The 20,287-nt window shown below is 35.9% G+C and overlaps 2 protein-coding genes and 1 pseudogene across 7 annotated transcripts; 2 read left to right on the top strand and 1 right to left on the bottom strand.

Annotated features, from left to right (window-relative positions):
* Positions 1 to 1,647: 1,647 nt before the first annotated feature.
* LOC118060367 (pentatricopeptide repeat-containing protein At4g37170) lies at positions 1,648 to 9,641 on the top strand. 4 transcript variants are annotated; one of them, XR_012168543.1, is made up of 3 exons: positions 1,650 to 2,178; positions 5,493 to 9,400; positions 9,484 to 9,641. XR_012168543.1 is itself a non-coding variant. In XM_073405974.1 (2 exons), exon 2 carries the CDS (start codon positions 7,063 to 7,065, stop codon positions 9,148 to 9,150), a length of 2,088 nt encoding a protein of 695 aa, XP_073262075.1. In that variant the 5' UTR covers positions 1,648 to 2,185; positions 5,493 to 7,062; the 3' UTR covers positions 9,151 to 9,641. The 4 variants fall into 4 exon arrangements, 2 of the variants coding, with proteins under 2 accessions (XP_073262075.1, XP_073262074.1); XR_012168542.1 differs by having other exon boundaries at positions 9,480 to 9,641; XM_073405974.1 differs by having other exon boundaries at positions 1,648 to 2,185; positions 5,493 to 9,641.
* A 2,549-nt stretch (positions 9,642 to 12,190) lies between these two features.
* On the top strand, positions 12,191 to 13,290 carry LOC118060404 (UDP-glycosyltransferase 83A1-like; annotated as a pseudogene).
* Positions 13,291 to 13,972: 682 nt separating this feature from the next.
* On the bottom strand, positions 13,973 to 19,990 carry LOC118060371 (uncharacterized). 3 transcript variants are annotated; one of them, XM_035073583.2, is made up of 9 exons: positions 19,730 to 19,990; positions 17,546 to 17,666; positions 16,804 to 16,872; positions 16,546 to 16,613; positions 16,311 to 16,451; positions 16,144 to 16,185; positions 15,707 to 15,843; positions 14,445 to 14,537; positions 13,973 to 14,359 (listed from the first exon to the last, which is right to left on the bottom strand). In XM_035073583.2, exons 2-9 carry the CDS (start codon positions 17,584 to 17,586, stop codon positions 14,231 to 14,233), a joined length of 720 nt encoding a protein of 239 aa, XP_034929474.1. In that variant the 5' UTR covers positions 17,587 to 17,666; positions 19,730 to 19,990; the 3' UTR covers positions 13,973 to 14,230. The 3 variants fall into 3 exon arrangements, with proteins under 3 accessions (XP_034929474.1, XP_034929476.1, XP_034929475.1); XM_035073585.2 differs by lacking the exon at positions 16,144 to 16,185; XM_035073584.2 differs by lacking the exon at positions 17,546 to 17,666 and having other exon boundaries at positions 19,730 to 19,989.
* Positions 19,991 to 20,287: the final 297 nt, after the last annotated feature.

Below are 20,287 nucleotides of genomic sequence, written 5' to 3'. Positions count from 1 at the left end.
AGTTGATTGAGAAAAAAAATATATAAGAAAATAATGTGTAAAGTTGAGAGAAGAAAAGAGAAAAGAAGAAGGGGATACAAACCAGGGTTTAGGAGCAAAGGAAAAGAGAAAAGAAACAATAAAATCTAGGAAAAGAAGTTTGCAGTGTTGCAAAAGGTATATTTTAAACTTTGATAAGAAGGTGTAACTTAATGGACACACTCCTCCTTTAATCTTTATTAAGTCCATTTTTTATTGTTTGTTCTTCATATTGTTGGTTTCTCTTTCATTTTAGACGCAACATATATAGTAGATTAATAGATTGGTGATTCGCGTGATACCATGGGTTGGTATAAATTTAGTTTTTTTACTTGAAAAAAAGGTTTAGGAAATGGTTATATTTTTAAAGAATAAGAGAAATTCTATAACTTGGTTAAATCTTAATTAATTTGATAATATGATTAAAAAAAATGAGGCAACAACAACAAAAAAAATAAAAATATATTGCCCTGGACAAATTTGGAATAGCACGTGAAACATGTGGTTAGAATAACCTTATAGAAGTATAACACTATAAAAAAATCAATTGTGAAAAAGAACCTGGAAAAAAAAAAACTAATGTTGAACGATGGTATCAGAAAAGAAAATAAGACAAAAAATGATGTCAACCCCTTTTTACTTTTCAAACTCGTAACTTGAGTTACCAAACTGAAGACATCATATATGAAAAAAATTATAAAACCTAATCCCTAAAAAATAAAACGTTGAAGGATTAAATAAAACAATTACACAAACAAAATAATACACTATAAATTTAGATTAAACGATGAAATTAAAAATAATAAAACTTTTATAAAAGGGTTTGAGGGAAAAAAGAAAAAAGTCCAAAGAATAAGGATAAAGTTGAAAACATCAGTGCATGATAAAAAAAATTGAACATGTAGGAATTTTTAACATGTGTTTTTACATAAAACAAAACTCCTAAATATAAATAGAAAAAACTTATACATGCATATAATTAAATAAATCAAGAATTATTGTGTAATGAAATAAAAAAAAAAGGTCATCAAAATAAATAAAATTAAAATTAAAATTAAAAAAATGATAAATAAATATAAATGAAGATATTTAATATTGTAAAACCAGGTCATTAACCTTATTGTGTTTGATGAAATTATTTATTAAAATCAATTTGTAATAAAAATCGATACACATAAAATTTATTGAAAAGAATAAAAAGAAAAATATTATGTAAGATTGCATATATTAAAAATAAAAAGAAAAAATATTTTATGTGTATAAACAATAAGAATTAAGAGTTAGGTAGAGATTATGAATTCAAATAATAGGACCATATATTTTCTTTATCTAAATAACATACAAATACATATGTACATGTCATTCATGCATTCTCATATTTTCTTAACATTTTCATTATTAAAATGAAAAGTCAAATAAAATATTATTGCAAGACATCAAATAATAAATGCATATAAATTATATAAAACATTCTTTATGAATAAGGCCTCTTCGAGAGACTAAGATGAAATAATATAAAATAATAATTAATGGGTTGTAATTGAATCTTACCGGCTTCACCGAGTAACTACCCGAATTTTTAACCAGATCACTGAGTTTTTTCTTAAATTGGATTTGATTCCGGAAAACGATGTATATCTTTGTATATAGCAGATATATAAATGAATAAAGAATTCAGATTCAACCATTTTCTTTTAAATTTTAGGGCAAAAGTAATTCTTGAAAATTGGCCTGTTATTTATTTTTTTTCCATCAAAAGATTCATACATGTCTTGACACAAAATAAAAACACCACAAACTCATAAAATTCCCATGGAGTACACAGCAGCAGCATATCCTCAAATGCATCAAAATCAAAATGCAAACCCTAACCCACCGCAGCAACAGCCACAGCCACAACCACACCCAATCTCTACTTCTTTATACTCTTCTTATTATTATCCTCCTCCTGCTGCTGTTGCTGCTGATCCCCAAAACCAGCACATTACTACTCAATTCTACACCACTGACCCCACTACCAGTCTTACACCTCCTGGGGTTGAATCCTACTCTAACTACCCGCATCTTGCCTACTGTTTCGATCCCAATTCCAATACTTGGGTTGCTAAGGAAGCTGTTCAGCAATATGTGTCTGCTCCTGCTGCCTTTCCTGCCCCTGTTGTAAGTGGTTGGTCCTCTGTTTTTCACTTTTTTTTTTTCTGGGGTATTTTTTCTTGCTATATTCCTTGTGAATTATTGAGTGTTTAACAGGATTTAAAGTTTGTGCTTTTATTTGTGAATTGTGGGCTTTGGTATTTTTGTGGAGATTTGTAAAGGGTTTTTTGATTGCTGAGAAAAGATGGCAAATGGGAAAAAATCTAGCATTTTGTGAACTAGAAAAGAGTGTCGTTTGGCTTCTGACATTATGTTGGAAACTAAAATAAAACTAGAGTTGTGAATATAATAAAAGCAACCAAATTCATAGTAAGAGAAAGCTTTGAATTTGTTTCTTCCAGTATTAAGAGTAAATATGAAATTTTAAGTTTTAGTGTGATTTGATAATGAGTGCACTAGAGGGAGAAATCAAAGTATTGTTGACAAAGTGATCATGTCTGAGAATTGGCGTCATGATTTCTTCTTGATTATGATGATACTGTTGTATTCGAATAAGAAAGCTAGATTGGAAAATTACTTGCATCTGCAGAAGATTACGCTTGTTGAGGCTCTAGAAATTCTCAGTAATAATCTTTTAGTTGGAGGACTTCCTTTTTTATTCACAGCTTTGTCATCAAACCATTTCGCCAACCTTCTTGCCTTGACCCAGCAAGCTTGGGTGTGGAGGATTTATTGATTGAACTTTTTGTAGGGACTATGGACACCACGTATCTCCACATTGGTATGATATTGTCCACTTTGGGCCTAAGCCCTCATGGATTTGCTCTTGGGCTATACCCAAAAGGCCTCATATCAATGGAGATATTTGTCCATCCTTATATACCCATGATCCTCCCCATTTCTAGCCAATGTGGGACTTTGGTCGTATACTCAACAATCCTCCCCTTGAACAAAGGACCACCGAGCCTCCCCTCAAACGATCATTCATCCGTCCACTCTCTACCAACTAGGATTCTTCATTCTCTACTTCACCGTGTTGGTTCAGGACACGTCCATGAAGCATCCAGAGAGCACTACCTAAGTTGAGAGTTTTGCTCCTCTTCATCGTATTGGGGTCAGGACACGTCCATGAAGCATCTGGAGCACACCGCCTATCCAATAGAGCCGATCCATGGATTACATCGTGATTTGATTGGGGCCCACCACCTTTTGTTCGGCATTCTGAGGATTCATCCACCATGGCTAACTCTGGGGCAAGGCTCTGATACCACTGTAAGGATACTGACATGCAAACCCGACAAGACAAAAGGCAAGGAATGGGATAAAATGAGAAATGAGACACAAGAATTTACGTGGTTCACCCAATTGGGCTACGTCCACGGGCAAGTATAGAAGGATTTTACTAAGTAATGTGAGAATTACAACCTCTCTCAGATAATAGGAGAACAACTAAGAATCTCTTTATTACTAGGAGAAAACACCTCACTTACTCTCTCACAAATACCTCACAACTTTGTGGGATTACTTTCCCTCTCTCACTCTACACTTCCTCTCTTATTTCTCTCTTGTGGTGCCATTGTATTCACCGAGATCTATTCAGCTATCACCGTTTCACAGATTTGTTGGCGTATATAGAAAGTCAGTGCGGTGATTAAATATAGTCTAGGAAGTTCTGTCTAAGGAGATTGGGTTTTAAGCGGGACCGTTTGTGACCCCTCCAATCTTTCCTGGGAACTTACTTAGTGAAATATTATTCACACGATACTATTTCTATATACATTACAGATCTGTGAAATGGTGATAGCTGAATAGATCTCGGTGAATACAATGGCACCACAAGAGAGAAATAAGAGAGGAAGTGTAGAGTGAGAGAGGGAAAGTAATCCCACAAAGTTGTGAGGTATTTGTGAGAGAGTAAGTGAGGTGTTTTCTCCTAGTAATAGAGAGATTCTTAGTTGTTCTCCTATTATCTGAGAGAGGTTGTAATTCCCACATTACTTAGTAAAATCCTTCTATACTTGCCTGTAGACGTAGCCCAATTAGGTGAACCATGTAAATTCATGTGTGTCTCATTTCTCATTTTATCTCATTCCTTGCCTTTTGTCTTGTTGGGTTTGCATGCCAATATCCTTACACTTTTCAAGCCGTCCAAATTGTTGGGCTAGTGATAAGTTCCATATGGATGCGTGATTTATCCTTTCAACTATCCTGCTACAGATCGGATTGTCTATTTGTGGATGTAAGGTTATGAGTTTCTTTGAAAGTGATTTTGTTATGGGACCCGCTATGCATGCCAAGAAAAAAAGAACATTTTTTACAACACATGCTCCTCCATTACTTGGATTAATACTGTCCAAATTCTAGATCTTTTCAGTTCACTGTTGATGCTCCCCCCCCCCCCCCTCTTTGGTAGCTTAATTTGCACTCTTTGGTAGCTTAATTTGCACTAAGAGCGGCATATTGTAATATGACTTTCACAGTCAACTGTCATCCAACGAGTTGCGTGTATATTTTTTCTAATGTTGTTGAATGCCAATGTAAATGTCTCATAATGAATGGTCACTGCACATATACATCCTGAAGAAGTTGTTTTTAACTCTAAACTTCCAAACGGTGAAGCTATATATTGCGCACCATGCTCGGTATATCAAATAAAAAAAGGAATAATGCTAGAGATTCTTAAATTTTAATAAAATCTTGCTTACTAAATGACATGGAAGTTTGTGATTGGAGTTTATTGCTCCATTCCATCATTGGAGTCATATCACCAAATGTGACAATATTCCTCATTCCATGGTTTGAACAGCTTTCTTGCATAATGAATGCCGCACCATTTAGTAAACTAGTCTGAGGAAGAATGTTCAAGTAGTCTTAGCACTAACCAGGCTAAATTAACTGTAGAAGGGGTTTGAGATCAAGTTTGTCCTATAATAGTTAACTTTGACTATATTATTCAGGCTACAGTTATTAAATGGACTATTTTTTTTTTATGCCATCCCTTGAAATCATTTTCTGTATTGATGTTGTTTAGCATGTGTTAGTGGGAAGTACATTTTTACTGATGTAAGTAGTATATTGTAAAGGACTGTTTAATACAGTTACTCTCAGCACTAAAGTTGCCGCTTGTTGCTGATGCTGCTACTCTTCCAGTTATATTAATTTTACAGTGAGTAATGTTTAAGGTGTGCTCATTTTGAAATTGAGCACTAGATTGGTGACTGTTGAACACCTTGGCAGGATATTCCGATGCAAATCCCTAGTTTCTCTTATTGAAAAAAGGACGAAGTTATCTTTGGCATATCTACTTACACATTTGCTTGTTATGTGCTGTTATCTATATCTTAATTCATTACAAACTAACGCCGCCATTATATGTGCAGAGCAACACTATACCTCCAAATGTCACAGAGCAGTTGGCCGTTTCACATCTGGACTCAACCTTGTGGGCCAATCTTACATTTCTTGCCCAAGGAAATAGCATTCAGAAGAAGCAACAGAAGAAAACACAGCAAAAGAAAACGAAGGTTGTTCAATCTGCATATTGTGAAGTTTGTAATGTGGACTGCAACAGCAAGGATGTACTTGACCAGCATAAACTAGGAAAGAAGCATAAGAAAAACTTGGAGAAATTACAAGCAGCTGCTGCTGGTTGCAGTGTCTCAGCAGGATCAAGCAATCCAGTTATTGGGCCACAAGAAAACCCCAGTAAGAGTGAAAATGGAAACGGGCAAAAGAGTAAGAAGAAGGCCGCTGAACCATTGGAAGATTTGGATTCGAAGAGAAGAAGAATTCTTGAGGGCGGAGCAGCAGCAGATGCAGTCAGGGTATGTTCGTTTTGTAATGTGGTGTGCAACAGTGATACAGTGTTCAATTCTCATCTTGCTGGACAAAAGCATGCTGCTATGCTGAAAAAGCTTGCTGGAATAAGAATGGCCACTGCCCTATAAATATAAGATAATCAGAATGAATGGATTGGACACACCTAGTACTTTCCTTTTGGTTGCTTTTCCGGTATATTCTTGTTCTATTAACATACGTAGCCGTTTTGTCTATTCTGTTAGAGAACCACCTCCACAGGGAAATGTTCTTGATAACATGGCGGGGAGACTTGGCATTCATCATCTCTAGGACGTTTTGAGTAGCATTGCTTACTTCGCAAGGCATAATATTGTTTTCCAAATGTCTGGATTTTCATCTCCATGGAAGCACAACGAGCCAACAGTATTTCCTACAAACACACAGCCATTCTAACAATCTTATCCTTTGAACTCACTGTTTTTGAAATGCAATGTATCTATGAAATTGAAGGATCTGTAATTCTCGTTCAAAGTTACAAGCATCTTCTCTATTCTAGAAAGGACTTTCTTTCAGACCGCCACCCTTGTGCAGTACTAGTAGGTTGTTTTTAAGATCTGCGATGCTGCTGGAGGCTTAGGATTGAATGTGGTGTGGCTATGGCCTATTACTTCAGCCCTCAAAGGGACTGCCGCCGCCGTCACTGCACCGGCTCAATTTGCATATTTATGGTTCACCGGGAAGCTGGCTGAGTATGGAAACAGTTTTTATTTACATATTATTATTCAAAATTATTTTCTTCTTAAACAAGAAATAAAGTGTCTAAGATTTCTCAAGCATTTTTCCCTTATCATGCGTTTCTATTTTTTTTCTTTTAATAATAATTTATATAGTTCAAATTGTGGTCATATGCGCTATGATTTAATCATTCCTTCACTTCCAAAGAAAAATGCATTGACAACCCTGAGCAGACATCATCACCGCTACAGGGATGCAGTAGATATTAATTTTTTAAAATTTATTTTTAATATTAAAACAATAAAAAAAATAATTTAAAACTAAAAAAAAATAATTTTGTTTTTTTAAAAGCATAGGCAGGCATCCTGATTGCGATTCCTGTACTGCCCGAACTCTCCGAGTCTCCACAGAAGAACCATGACAAGATTTCTTGCAAACCTCAAGTCCTCTCATTCTTCCTCTGTCTTTAACCACTCCCACAAAATCATTGCATTTCCTTATTCTTCTCAAACCACTCAGCCTTTTCAACCAAAAACCTTCTTCAGATCAAACACCAAAGATACCACCCTCGTACCTCACTTGTGCAATCAGAAGAGGTTCGATGAAGCCATTCATATTTTATGCCAACAAAACCGCTTAAAAGAAGCGTTACAAATTCTCCACCAAATCGACAAACCCTCTGCTCCTGTTTACTCGACTCTTATTCAATCTTGCATTAAAAGTCGGCTTCTCCAACAAGGCAAAAAAGTCCATCAACACATCAAGCTATCTGGGTTTGTACCCGGTTTGTTCATTTTAAATCGGCTTCTTGAAATGTATGCAAAATGTGATAGTTTGATGGATTCCCAGAAGTTGTTTGACGAAATGCCTGAAAGGGATTTGTGTTCATGGAATATTTTGATTTCTGGGTATGCAAAAATGGGTTTACTCCAAGAAGCGAAAAGCCTGTTTGATAAAATGCCTGAAAGAGATAATTTTTCTTGGACCGCGATGATTTCTGGGTACGTCCGTCATGATAGACCTAATGAGGCTTTAGAGCTGTTTAGAATGATGAAGAGAAGTGATAATTCCAAGTCGAATAAGTTTACAGTTTCCAGTGCTCTTGCTGCTGCGGCAGCTGTTCCGTGTTTGAGGACTGGGAAAGAGATTCATGGCTATATAATGAGAACAGGGTTGGATTCTGACGAGGTAGTTTGGAGCGCCTTGTCTGATATGTATGGTAAATGTGGGAGCATAGAGGAAGCAAGGCACATTTTTGACAAGATGGTGGATAGAGATATTGTTACTTGGACGGCAATGATTGATAGGTACTTTCAGGATGGGAGGAGAAAAGAGGGATTCGATTTGTTTGCTGACTTACTGAGGTCAGGTATCAGGCCTAACGAGTTCACTTTTTCTGGGGTTTTAAATGCTTGTGCTAATCAGACTTCAGAGGAGCTTGGTAAGAAGGTTCATGGTTACATGACTAGAGTTGGGTTTGACCCATTCTCCTTTGCGGCAAGTGCTCTTGTTCACATGTATTCTAAGTGCGGAAATATGGTGAGCGCAGAAAGGGTGTTTAAAGAGACGCCTCAGCCAGATTTGTTTTCATGGACTTCATTGATTGCTGGGTATGCTCAAAATGGCCAACCTGATGAGGCTATTCGGTATTTTGAGCTGCTAGTAAAGTCAGGGACACAACCTGATCACATAACTTTTGTTGGTGTTCTATCTGCTTGTGCTCATGCTGGATTAGTTGATAAAGGGCTTGATTACTTTCACTCAATAAAAGAGCAATATGGGTTAACTCATACTGCTGATCATTATGCTTGTATAATTGATTTACTGGCCCGATCTGGCCAATTTGACGAAGCTGAGAATATCATAAGTAAAATGTCAATGAAGCCTGATAAGTTTCTGTGGGCTTCCTTGCTAGGTGGTTGTAGAATTCATGGAAATCTTAAATTGGCACAAAGGGCAGCAGAAGCATTATTTGAGATTGAGCCTGAAAATCCTGCTACTTATGTTACGCTGGCCAACATATATGCCACGGCTGGTATGTGGAGTGAAGTAGCGAAGATCAGAAAGACCATGGATGACCGAGGAGTGGTGAAGAAACCAGGTTTAAGTTGGATTGCGATTAAGAGGGATGTACATGTATTCTTAGTAGGAGATGATTCACACCCGAAATCCAAAGAGATAAATGAGTTTTTGGGGAAGCTGTCCAAAAGGATGAAGGAAGAAGGGTTTGTTCCTGACACAAATTTTGTGTTGCATGATGTGGAGGACGAACAGAAGGAACAAAACCTCTCTTACCATAGTGAGAAGCTTGCTGTAGCTTTTGGAATTATTTCAACTCCAGAAGGAACACCGATCAAGGTTTTCAAGAATTTAAGAACGTGTGTAGACTGCCACACTGCAATTAAATTTATCTCAAAGATCACAAATAGAAAAATAATTGTGAGGGATTCGAATCGGTTCCATTTTTTTGAGGATGGACACTGCTCATGTAGAGACTATTGGTGATTAAAAAACGAACTACGAGTTGATCAAGCAATTTGGCAGAACTAGAAAAGGACCAAAAGGAGCGCATCTTTTATCTTGCAGGCCAGCTTTTACATAACCATCTGGTTGAATGAATTCTAAATTGAAACTTCTTGCCGTTGTGGTTTGATTTAAGTGGAAGTGTGCAAGAAATTACCATACTCCTCAGTACACTGTTACATCTGTCAAATTGGAGTTACATGAGCAATATGTCCTGTGAGAAAAAATCCAGGTGAGTTTTGCCACATATTAATTTATGCATTCTCATTTGATGCTTTTGTGACTCTGTCTTCATTATTGTGATTGCTTAGCCAGATGAAGCTATTTCATTTCGGGCATCAATCATATATAACAGGAACTTATTTTCTGTTGGGGCTGGATATATTTGATATATGATGCGAAAGCATGTATGTGAGTTGCGCAAAAAAAATAAAAATGCCTCTCCTTTCTCAAGGATGCTGCACTTGAATCAAGTCTTTTGTTGAAAGCAAGCAGTGAGATCTACCACGGATTTTTTTCTTTTTTTTACTTACGGACCATATTATTATAAGAAAAATCACTTTCCCACCAAGTGAGTTGTTCCCAATATCTGATTCAGTCAATTGAAACTTCTAATTTGGGGATATTTTCCATCAAGCATATAAATAATATTATCAGGAAGAGCATAAAGAAGAACCAAACAATTCTGAAGATTGGAGTATTGTATTATGGTGTGTGGAAATGTTTTTAAAGTCTTGATTTTTTACTGTCAGGACCTGCCTGAGGAGCCCTGTCGAGGGGCGTTGACCCAGCCGATTAAATGAGATAAAAAATAGTTTTTAGTTAGACATCTACCTTTATTATCTTTATTTTAAAGCGTCCAAAATTTAGAAGTGATTGGCTCTGATCTTTATTAAATGAATGACATAGTGCAAGAAAAAAGGATGATTTTTAGAGGTAATAGATATTATCAAATTATTTTGTTTTAATAAAATTTAAATTATTGTTTTTTTAAATGTAAAAATAAAATATCATATGAATAAATGAAAAAAAAAAAAAAGAAGCTTTGATAGATCTTTACAGAATAAAATTATATGTCTTAATTTATATCTATTTTTTAAATATTAAATTTGATTTTTAGTTAAAAAAAAAAGTTGGAAATGATGGTTATTCAAGCAAGAATTTCAAGAACAGATTTAGTTATGAACAGAAAGAAGTTCTAAACTTATATGAACTCTAATCTATGTTTTTCTCTTGATTTTGTCCAAAAATTGAAAAATAAAATGAAGGAAAAGAGATTTTAAACCCACGTACGCCAACAATAACATCAGACACATAACACAAACAAAATATATGAAAATAAAAACCAAAAAATTCATAAACATTAAGATTAAGATTAAAAAAAATTAATTATTTTTTCCTTAAGATTATGTCAAGGTTCATTATAAACAAATAATTAAAATTATATTTAGATACCAATCAAATGGCTGGTTAGCTTCAATGGACAGTGGTTCAGCCAAAAAGAGTTTAATTTAGCTCCTGCCTGTGACTGCTATGCAACAACATCGACACCTTCTGCTTTACATTGTAGCCATTTGGAATATGAGGTGCAAAAACAACCAAGACGATCAGAACATTTAGATACAATTTTGTACAATTGAACTTTCATTCTATTAAAAGAAAGATCCCGAAAGGGTTCAGTGGGCGGAAGCAGAAACAAGCAACAAGCAAATTTTTAAATAAAGGTAGCATAAAACTGCCCTTTTATTTTTATTTTTTTGTTAAATCAGCTTCGTGGATGCATATACACATTCGTTGTTGATGCTAACATGGAAGATTTTTGTAGCGTGAATGACAGAGAGGATTTTCCATAGTTTTACAAGAATTGACTGCGACAAGCTCCTGCAGCTTTTAGCCGTGAGGCGGCAGTGTCAGCTCCAAATGAATCTCTAATGCTTCGGTGAGAGCTATACAGATGGAGATATTAAGCATGGAACAAACACAAAATACAAATGGGTTGAATGGAGCAAGAACATATGCAATATTTATTAGAGAATAATATAAATCATATCATGAAACTTTACCTAACAGTTTAAGTTGTTAGGTTAAGATAGTTTTTTAACATAGTATCAAAGTCTTGATGATCAAGCGGTTACGAGTTCGAATCTCACCATCTTTATTTATTTGATAAAAATTAAGCACAAAGTAATGTGAATCTGTACAAGTTTCAAGTCCGAAAAGCTTTCACTTGAGAGGGTATATTAGAGAACAATATAAATCATATCATGAAACCTCACCTAACAGCTTAAGCTATTAAGTCGAGTTGGTTTTTTAACAACATTCAGCAGCAAATAAGACAATGATGAAGCAACGAAATTGATACAGCAGAAAACGTTCAATAGCAAATAAGACGACAGTAAAGCAAGAAAAAAAGCCAATATCCTTGTAACAGAATGAGGGGGGGATGACATATTCTCAACTTCAATGAACAGTGGATTACTTGCAGAAAAATCAGGGTGATCTTGTGCAACCCTATACTACTCGTAGCAGGTACATGAAGAACTGCGAAAGCTATTTTCATCTAGAGTGAAATTTGAAACTTGTGATCGCCATTATAGCCAAAAAAAAAGCAGCATATACAAGACTGGTGATCATGTTATCATGGCAAGTTTTTTTAGCATAAACGATTCTTAAGTTTTCCAAGATGTTTACTCTAATTAACTGGGACATGCTCCCACATTTTTTAGCTACAAGGAAGATTTGTAGACTCCAAATGCATCCCTAATACTTCCACTAGACTTATGCATGGCGACATTGAGCATGGAACAAAAACAAAATACAAAGAGCAAAAAACTGATACCACAGATCAAGCATTATTCAGTAGCAAACAAGGCAAGGTGAAGAAACGATGATGCTAGTGACCTAGAAACAGATTAAGGGTATAATGGCAGATTCCCAACTTCAAGATTCAAATGCACATCAACATGCATGAAGACAAAACTAGATTCATCCTGGTTTCTCGATATCTCCTCCTAATTTTCTATAAAGTCGTGAGGATTTTTCAAATGCTGCATGAAGAATTATCTTTTGAAATTGCCCAAGGTGAAAATCCTACGAACAAAAAATGGGCAACCCACGTATCTTAGCCATACCTTATCCAGCACAAGGCCATGTGATTCCCTTCATGGAACTCTCACAATGCCTCGCAAAACAAGGATTCAAAATCACATTTGTGAACACAGAGTATAATCATAAGAGGGTCTTGAAAGCTTTGGGAGAGAACAATTATCTTGGGAGTGAAATTAGTCTCGAGTGAATCCCTGATGGTTTAGAACCCTGGGAGGATAGAAATGAACTAGGAAAGTTAACTAAATCAATTTTTCAGGTCATGCCAGGGAAGCTACAGCAGCTCATAAACAGGATCAATATGTCAGGAGAAGAAAGAATTACTGGTATCATTACTGATTGGACAATGGGCTGGAGTCTAGAAGTAGCAGAGAAGATGAATATCCGCCGTGCTATCTTTTGGCCCGCCTCAGCTGCCCTACTATGCTCTATGCTTAGTATTTCGAAGTTACTAAATGATGGAATCATTGACAATGATGGTGAGGTCCTGTATCACAAACTCTTTAACTAATGTATTGCACTGTAGTGAATTAGCATAACCTAAGTTGTCATCATCTAGTCTTGTTTTGTGACAGCAATCTGGTTCAATAAAGTCTGTTAGCGGTTTATCTATGGAAACAAGGATAGAAAATAAATCAACATTTTGCTATTTTTAATCTAGAAGACCCTGTAAATAGGAATGGGAAGTTTACTGCAATCTCTATCATTAACATTCAAATGTTTTTTCCTTAAGGCACTCCACTAAAGAACCAGACAATTCAGTTGGCACCAAAAATGCCAGTGATGGACACTGCAAATTTTGCACGGGCTTGCCTTCGTGACTTTACCACACAGAAAATTATTTTTGATGTAATGGTTAAAACCATTGAGACAGTGAAAGTGGAAGACTGGATAGTTTCTAACCCGGCAAATGACCTTGAGCCTGGAGCTTTCTCTTTCGCCCCAAACATGCTACCTATAGGACCGCGTTTGGCAAGCAATCGGCTAGGAGATCAACAAGGATACTTCTGGAAATAAGATTCAACATGTTTGAAATGGCTGGACCCAACTCAGTTGTTTACATTGCGTTTGGTAGCTTTACTGTTTTTGACCAAACACAATTTCAAGAGCTAGCTCTAGGTCTTGAACTATCCAAGAGGACAGATATTTCTTCGCTTGCATGTTGCATGGAGTTCTCCAGGTTTCTATTGCATTAGACAAATTTAATGTTTTTGACCGAATACAAATTCCAAGAGTCAACTCTAGCAGGTCATGAATTATCCAGCTAGCCATTCCTGTGGGCTGTGAGGCCAGAGGCATCACTAGTGAGATATGAATGACACCCAGGTGGATTTCAAGCTTAAGTAGCCACCAACAGTCGCAAGCTTGGTTGGCTCCTCAAAATAAACGTTTTTCTGGAGCCACCCCCATTGAAGGTGCTGACAATGGGATCCCCTTCTTGCGTAGGTCATATCTTGCTCACTATTTACTTAACACGTCCTCCATTGGCGAGGTCTAGATGGTGGGATTGAAGCTCCACGAGAACAAAAGCGGGATCAACACGTGACAAGAAACCAAGAATAAGGTAGAGCAGGTCGTTGGTGATGGACAAATTCAAAGGAAGAGCTTCAGAACTTGAAAAAATGGCCGTGAGAAGTGTTGAAGAAGGCTTGTTTTTCTAGTAAGAATTTCATTGCATGCTGGATGGATATGCAAAAGGTTCAGAACTTGTTTCAACACTAATCTTTTTTATTCTTCATGAAGAATTTGTAAAATAGAAGCAAAAGGAGAGAATGCATTGCCTTTTTATTTTGCAATTGTCAGCTAAAAAAACTGACATTGAATGGACACACATACCACGACAAAGCAAACAGAACGGAAGAAAAGGAACAGCATGCATATCAAAAGTACACTCTCACATGTAGAACAGAGCACCGTGCTGTTAAGCTGCGATTGACACTGGAAACACTTTCAGTGGCTAAGGAATCAGTCTCCAGGCATGATGCATAACCTCATCCATGATAAAAGGACGCAAGGACCACATTACGCAATAGCTCTCTAGTTCTCCAGACAATGATTTGAGATTTAATGAATTAACAATCCTCTCCTGCAACAAATAATAACATTTCTCACTTCAAGCTCTAATGTAATGTTCCATAACAGAAAAACTAATTCGTGATGAAGTTCATTACCTGCATTACATAGTCTTGCTTTACCATACTGTAAATGATCCCCATCAACACAGCATAATTTGTCATTTCAAGTTCTCCGAGTTCGAATGATGACTTTTCCACCAAATAAAAACAAGTTAAACAGTTAGGTATTAATCGACTTTAATGAGAAATGGCATCTCAAAACAAAATCAGAACACGGCATTTATACAGAACTATTTAGTACAAGTAAATATAAATAAGCAGCTTGGAATTAAATTCAAAGAAAAAAGCATCATGAACCAATATCAAAAGGAAGGTTTTGGTAATCTCCTGTTGGTTTACAGAATCGTCTTCCATATGAGCAGAAGGAATAATAAAATTTCATTTGTGGTAGATTAGCTTAAAAAAAAAAAGTCGTTAGCCAAAACAGAGTGAATTTAGCACCTATTACATTCACCGGAAAGTGAATTGCAAAGACAGCTAAGAGAGGCAACTTAGTGAACAAATTGAAAAGTTAATACAAACTTATCATTTGCGAATCAACCAAGAATATTATTAACCAGAAATGTTTAAAATCTAGAACCAATCAAAGTTTAGCCAGAACTTTGCAAATAAATAAGGACTAAACCTAGTTATTCTACAGAAAGGATTTAGATAATTACCTATTAGCAGGATTCATAAGGACACTGTTACCATGAATGGACCTGTTTTAAAATCTCTCATGTCATTGAATTTCCATAGCAGTTAAATGTTATGGAAAACAAGAGCATCCATGGATCCCTCAAAAAACAAGAGCATTCACTGATCCCTCACAATTGTTGGGCGTACAACCATTTTCAAAATATTTTTAAGAAAAAAAAATCTTTAGAAGGCCAGTATGGCAGTAAATTGAAAGTCTGAAATCTTCTTAAAATTACAGCTAAACTAAGAGACTGCATGGTTAGATTTATTCAAACTTCCACAAAAAAATGATTAAAAGCACCTATGAAACTACAAATGCTACCTTAGCAATTTGGTAATCCAAGTATTCTGAAACAAATAAACAAGTAGGGATATGAAAATGCTGGCACTACCACCAGAAAATGTCCAATGAAAGGAAGGGGTCAAATATAAAGGATTATAGAAATTAGAAAGGCATCATCTTCAACTGATAAAAAAATGAAAAATTAAAACAATCTAGTCAGCAATTTTCAAGGCCCATAAAATAATAATTTCTGAAATTTGGAATAAAAAAGAAGGGAGAATGAGCAAAAGTGTATATGACTAATCTAAACATAAAATAAAACATCTGTTTCACCAACCTGGTCAGTAGTTATTTGTTGATACAATTGGTCCCCGCAATCTTCATTCTTCAAAGGTGGTAAACATAGATTGGCAGTTTTAATTTCACCAGATAAATCCTCCAAGAGATGTTCAAGTTCATTTAGTAAGCTCTTGGCTGCAATTTACATTTCAATCTGAGAAACAAGTAGGTGCAGAGAGTGGCAACTAATAGTACTATAATGGTAGGCAAATTAAACAAGCTAATAGTTGCACAACAATTTCTGGTAAATGTGGCGCACACATCCACATAAATGCTGAACATATAGATGCAGATAGCAAGCCAAACATGTAATGGCATAACAGTCCACCCTTCCAAAAGAAATTACTGAGAAGGAAAATCAGAAGATTTATACATATTCCAAGCTCAAAGACTGTTTTGTTTAGATATTACTTAACATTGAGAAGAAAAGATTACCTTTGCTTAAATGGTTATGAAGTCCAAGTAGGCATGTATGCACTTCTGTGTGTCAAAGTGCATAGCAATTAGCCCAAAAAGTTTTGCAGAAAAACAGAACCAACAAACATAAAATACTAAACTCTAGAGAAGGAAGTGTAAAAAATATTGATTACATTTGCACTTACACTTGTTTGTATTTTGTATGCTATCATGAACATTAATACAACCAGCTTCAATATAAGATTTAACCATTTTTGTTTCATTTGCTTTGATAATATTCTTTATTAGCTGAGATGTCTCGTCTATTGGAGGTCGTCGAAGAAATTCTATGGGGAAAATGAAACAAAACAATGTTATCAAACAAAAATGCATAAAGGAGAAAAATGAATGTCCTAACATAATCTTAAACCACGTACATACCAAGCGCTTGCTGATAACCATTGAGTAATCTGCTTCCAATACCTGCAAGTTCCTCAAGTTTTGTGATCCTGTATTGACAGGACAACCATTCAAAATGAAAATAAGAAGAAAAAATAGATTCAAAATTTAGATATTCATATGGGTGCTCTTTATTCCATGTGAAAGAAATTAATGGACCATGTTTTACCAAAATCTTCTTAGCTTTAAGTAACAACTATACTTAGTATGTGTTCTGTAGCTAAGTTTCTTGTTGCTTACCTAGTCAAGAAATCTTGAAAAATATTGGAAACCTTCTCTTTCAGTTCAGGTTTTAATTCGCCTTCCATTCTGCAAACACAACGTTAAAGTAAGAACCTTGAATTTGAATCCAAATAAATCCCAATTAGGCATTTTATCATATACTTGTCTTGCATTGAGTTTTCTGTTTTGCAGCTCCTTAAACTACTAGAGATATAATTATTAAAAAGATAATAAGATAAAAGAGACAGAAACAACAAGACAGACACAGTATTTGCTAGTGACTTAAACTTTGTACGCAGCAGTTTAGAGTAGAAATAATACAAAACACACGCAGGCGAGCACAACTTTTTTTTTTAAGCTGTTAATTTGGTGTCCAGTAAGGTATAGGCTATTTTGAAACAGCAAGCAACTTGTGTAATCTTGCCTATTAACTCTTGTGAGTAACATTTCCCTGTACTGGATGGTTGCCTTGACAAATACCCCTGCGAATTGACTGGAGTGTTGTGACCCAAGATCTTGTGCAGGCTCAACAAATAATAGTTTCCATAACCCTCTAAAGGAAACGATAAAAAAGGATGGTCAAATATTATCACCCTTGCATGAGATGTTTGGGACATGGTGAACTCCTCTCTAACTGAAATACAATTTGCACCCATTCCTTCACTATACAAGTCGATGTAATTGATCTAGCTGCTAAGGATTTTATGTCTTCCATATTTATAAGCTATCTAGTTTACCAAAGGCTCTGGCAGATGCCAACCTTTTTTCTAAACTACGAAACCACCTGCAGAACATTTTCATGTGTCTTGGCTTATGTCTGGAGTTGTTATTCAGCTTGCTGGGTCCTATTCTCCATCAGGCTAAGAAGCTGATTGGCGAGGCTTCATCAGAAAAAAAATCTACTTAACTTGAAATGCTCCTCAGTGGAAGATAAGATGCAAATGCTACATATGCAGTTGGAAGCTAGTGAGAAATTCAAAACAGAATATCAAAAGCTTTATGAAGATGCTATAAATGATTTAAATAAGGTCTCTGAATGTTACAAGAGCTGTATAACTGATCTAGCAAGGAAATGCAGCTCATTGGATGATAGGTATTCTTGTTCACTTGAAATGCTGGATTCTGAAAAGCAGGAATCCTTGGAATGGAGGAGAAAATATCCAAATGAAGAAGAAGCGAGACTTGCTGATGCTCATGGAAAAAGGCCAATGAATGGAAAGAGAAGTATGATATTGCAGTTAATGAATTCAAGGCTAATATAGAGAAGGCAAATATAGTGCTGGAATATCCAATTGAGGATGTAAAGTGTAGAGAAAAAGCTCCGAAAGCTGAGTTATGCAATAGCTTGGCAGAAAAGATGATGCCCTCCCTCTCTCCACTCACAAACATATACATGCTTTTGTATTAGTACAACATATACGATTATATGCACATTAAATCTATCCATATAGACAAGAGGAAACACTGCATCCACATCTTGATTGGTTTGGGGATACAGCATCCTCTGAAGCTGATAAAGAAAAGAATGGCTCTCCAGCCATATTGGTTATAGAAAATGTAGTCTATCTGTGTGTGTCTGCTAGTTTTTATTCATATTTAGTAGCTGTTTATGAATTTGCATTGCATGCGAGCTGTATTGTAATTTTTACACTACATAATAGAGACCATCTGCTCTTAACTTTTCACCAAATTCAAAACATTAAAACACACAACTAACATCCTGTAAGACTACAGAAGATGAAAAGGAGAAGAAGCCAGAGAACGACAGGCACTTGTCCTAAAAATAGGAAATTACTTGGGCTTGGCACTTGGATTTAGAGGACTATAACTGTAAAACTTGATTTCAGCTAAAAAGACAAGAGGATATTTTGGATATTTGAAAGTTTTTATAGGGATTACTTTTCCAGCAATGCTTTTGTTTATTTTGCTGATACACTATTTAAAAACCTTTATAATACTTTCCTCGAGTTTAAAAATAGCAGGACAAGGAAATTAAGGTCAAGATAGCAAAGCTTGAGGAGGCTGAGCAGAATATAACCACTTGGAGAAACAGATTTTTTTTTTTTTATCTTTTCACGTGTTTTGGATGCTTCATTTGCATATGCAGGGTGCTCAAGAAAAGATGGACAAATATGAGTTGGAATCATCAGCTCTGAGGCTTCAACTCAAGGACTTGACTGATAAGTACGAGTCTGTCCAAACTGCTGCTCATGCATTGGAGATGGAAGCTCGGATTCTGGTACAGGACAGAACCCAAATGGAGCAGAAGTACAGTTAAAAGGTTTGAGTAAGCCAATGAAAGGTGTAGAGTCACAACAGAGGAAGTTAAGGTGGCAAATAAGTTTGCTGAAACAGCACAACCAGAGGTATGGATTCTCTTTTAGAGAGGAAAAAAAAACCCTCAAGACTTGGATTTTAATTCATTACGGATGAAGCATTAACAAAAGAACAGCTTGTTGCAGCCCATTTTTTTCTCTACTGTTTTAGCAAGTTCATTTAAAATCATACGTAATTCCTTTGATTCCGGCCAATTCATTCCAATATCACTTAAAATCATTCATATTGACGGTAACTAAATAATTTTCGGAATTTCCAATTGCTTAGGACAATATTAATCCCTCCTTTTTCTAACAAATCAGAGCAACTCTACTAAGAATCCACCAGAATGAACAATTTACCCTCACATAGTTCTATCGGCAACGTTATCAACTAATTGGAAAGCTTGCAACAGTAAATTAAGCTAGAATAAATCATAAGTCCAGTTCAAGCACCCAAACTGTTAGCTCAAAACATTAATTGTTTAGTAATAACCTAACTGTGGTAGAAACATAAACCAAAACAAGCTAAAAACATTCAAAGAATAGCCCACAGAGGAATGGTCAACAACACCCTGTCCAAAAATAATCAGCAAGATTATTTTTTTTTTAAAAAAGCTTGAATTTACCTCGAGAGTGCGTTTCAATGGAGGAAGCTGGAACAGTTGCCGCTTTAAGTGGTGGTGGCCGTGGAAGTCAACAGAGAAAGAAGAAGAGATTTAGAGTTTCAATGGTGGTGGGAAACTTGAAAGAAGAATTGGGGATTAGGAAGCTGGTTAGACGCACGGGAAGAAGAAACGGAAGGTTTCCAAGCTCTTCCTACGTTTTGCCTTCGGTTTTTTTTTTTTTTTTCCAGGTCTCACGGTTGATTTGTCAGGTTATGATCGGTTGGGCTCTCACGTGTTAATATTATGCTCGGTTCAATATCAAACCGAACTTAGGTTTGGTCTCTGATTCGGTAGATTACCGGGTAAGATCAAAGGGCTGGGCTGGGTTGGGCTGGGTTGGGCTGGGATGGGATGGTCTGGGCTTGACAAGTGCAAATTTTTCTAACCAATTGAAAATTTAATCATTTTTCTAGGATAGATGACTCGATTGAAAATTTTCCAATATCTCCCTGTATTTATAATTGTGTCAACCATGTCCTTGTATATTATATAATTCTCTAATACCTCCTTTTCTCTGAT

Source organism: Populus alba, chromosome 17, assembly GCF_005239225.2.
Source record: "Populus alba chromosome 17, ASM523922v2, whole genome shotgun sequence".
Lineage (NCBI taxonomy): Eukaryota > Viridiplantae > Streptophyta > Magnoliopsida > Malpighiales > Salicaceae > Populus > Populus alba.
This window is presented reverse-complemented; position numbering and strand designations above follow the sequence as displayed.

Excerpts from the sequence above, each read along its gene's own strand:
- LOC118060367 (XM_073405974.1), top strand. The coding sequence starts at position 7,063 with ATGACAAGATTTCTTGCAAACCTCAAGTCCTCTCATTCTTCCTCTGTC.
- LOC118060371 (XM_035073583.2), bottom strand. The coding sequence starts at position 17,586 with ATGAAAATGTTCTGCAGGTGGTTTCGTAGTTTAGAAAAAAG. Across the intron at positions 14,538-15,706 it reads AACAAATAACTACTGACCAG|TCATCATTCGAACTCGGAGA; the intron begins GTTGGTGAAACA and ends TTGGTGGAAAAG. Across the intron at positions 14,360-14,444 it reads AGCAAGACTATGTAATGCAG|GAGAGGATTGTTAATTCATT; the intron begins GTAATGAACTTC and ends TATTTGTTGCAG.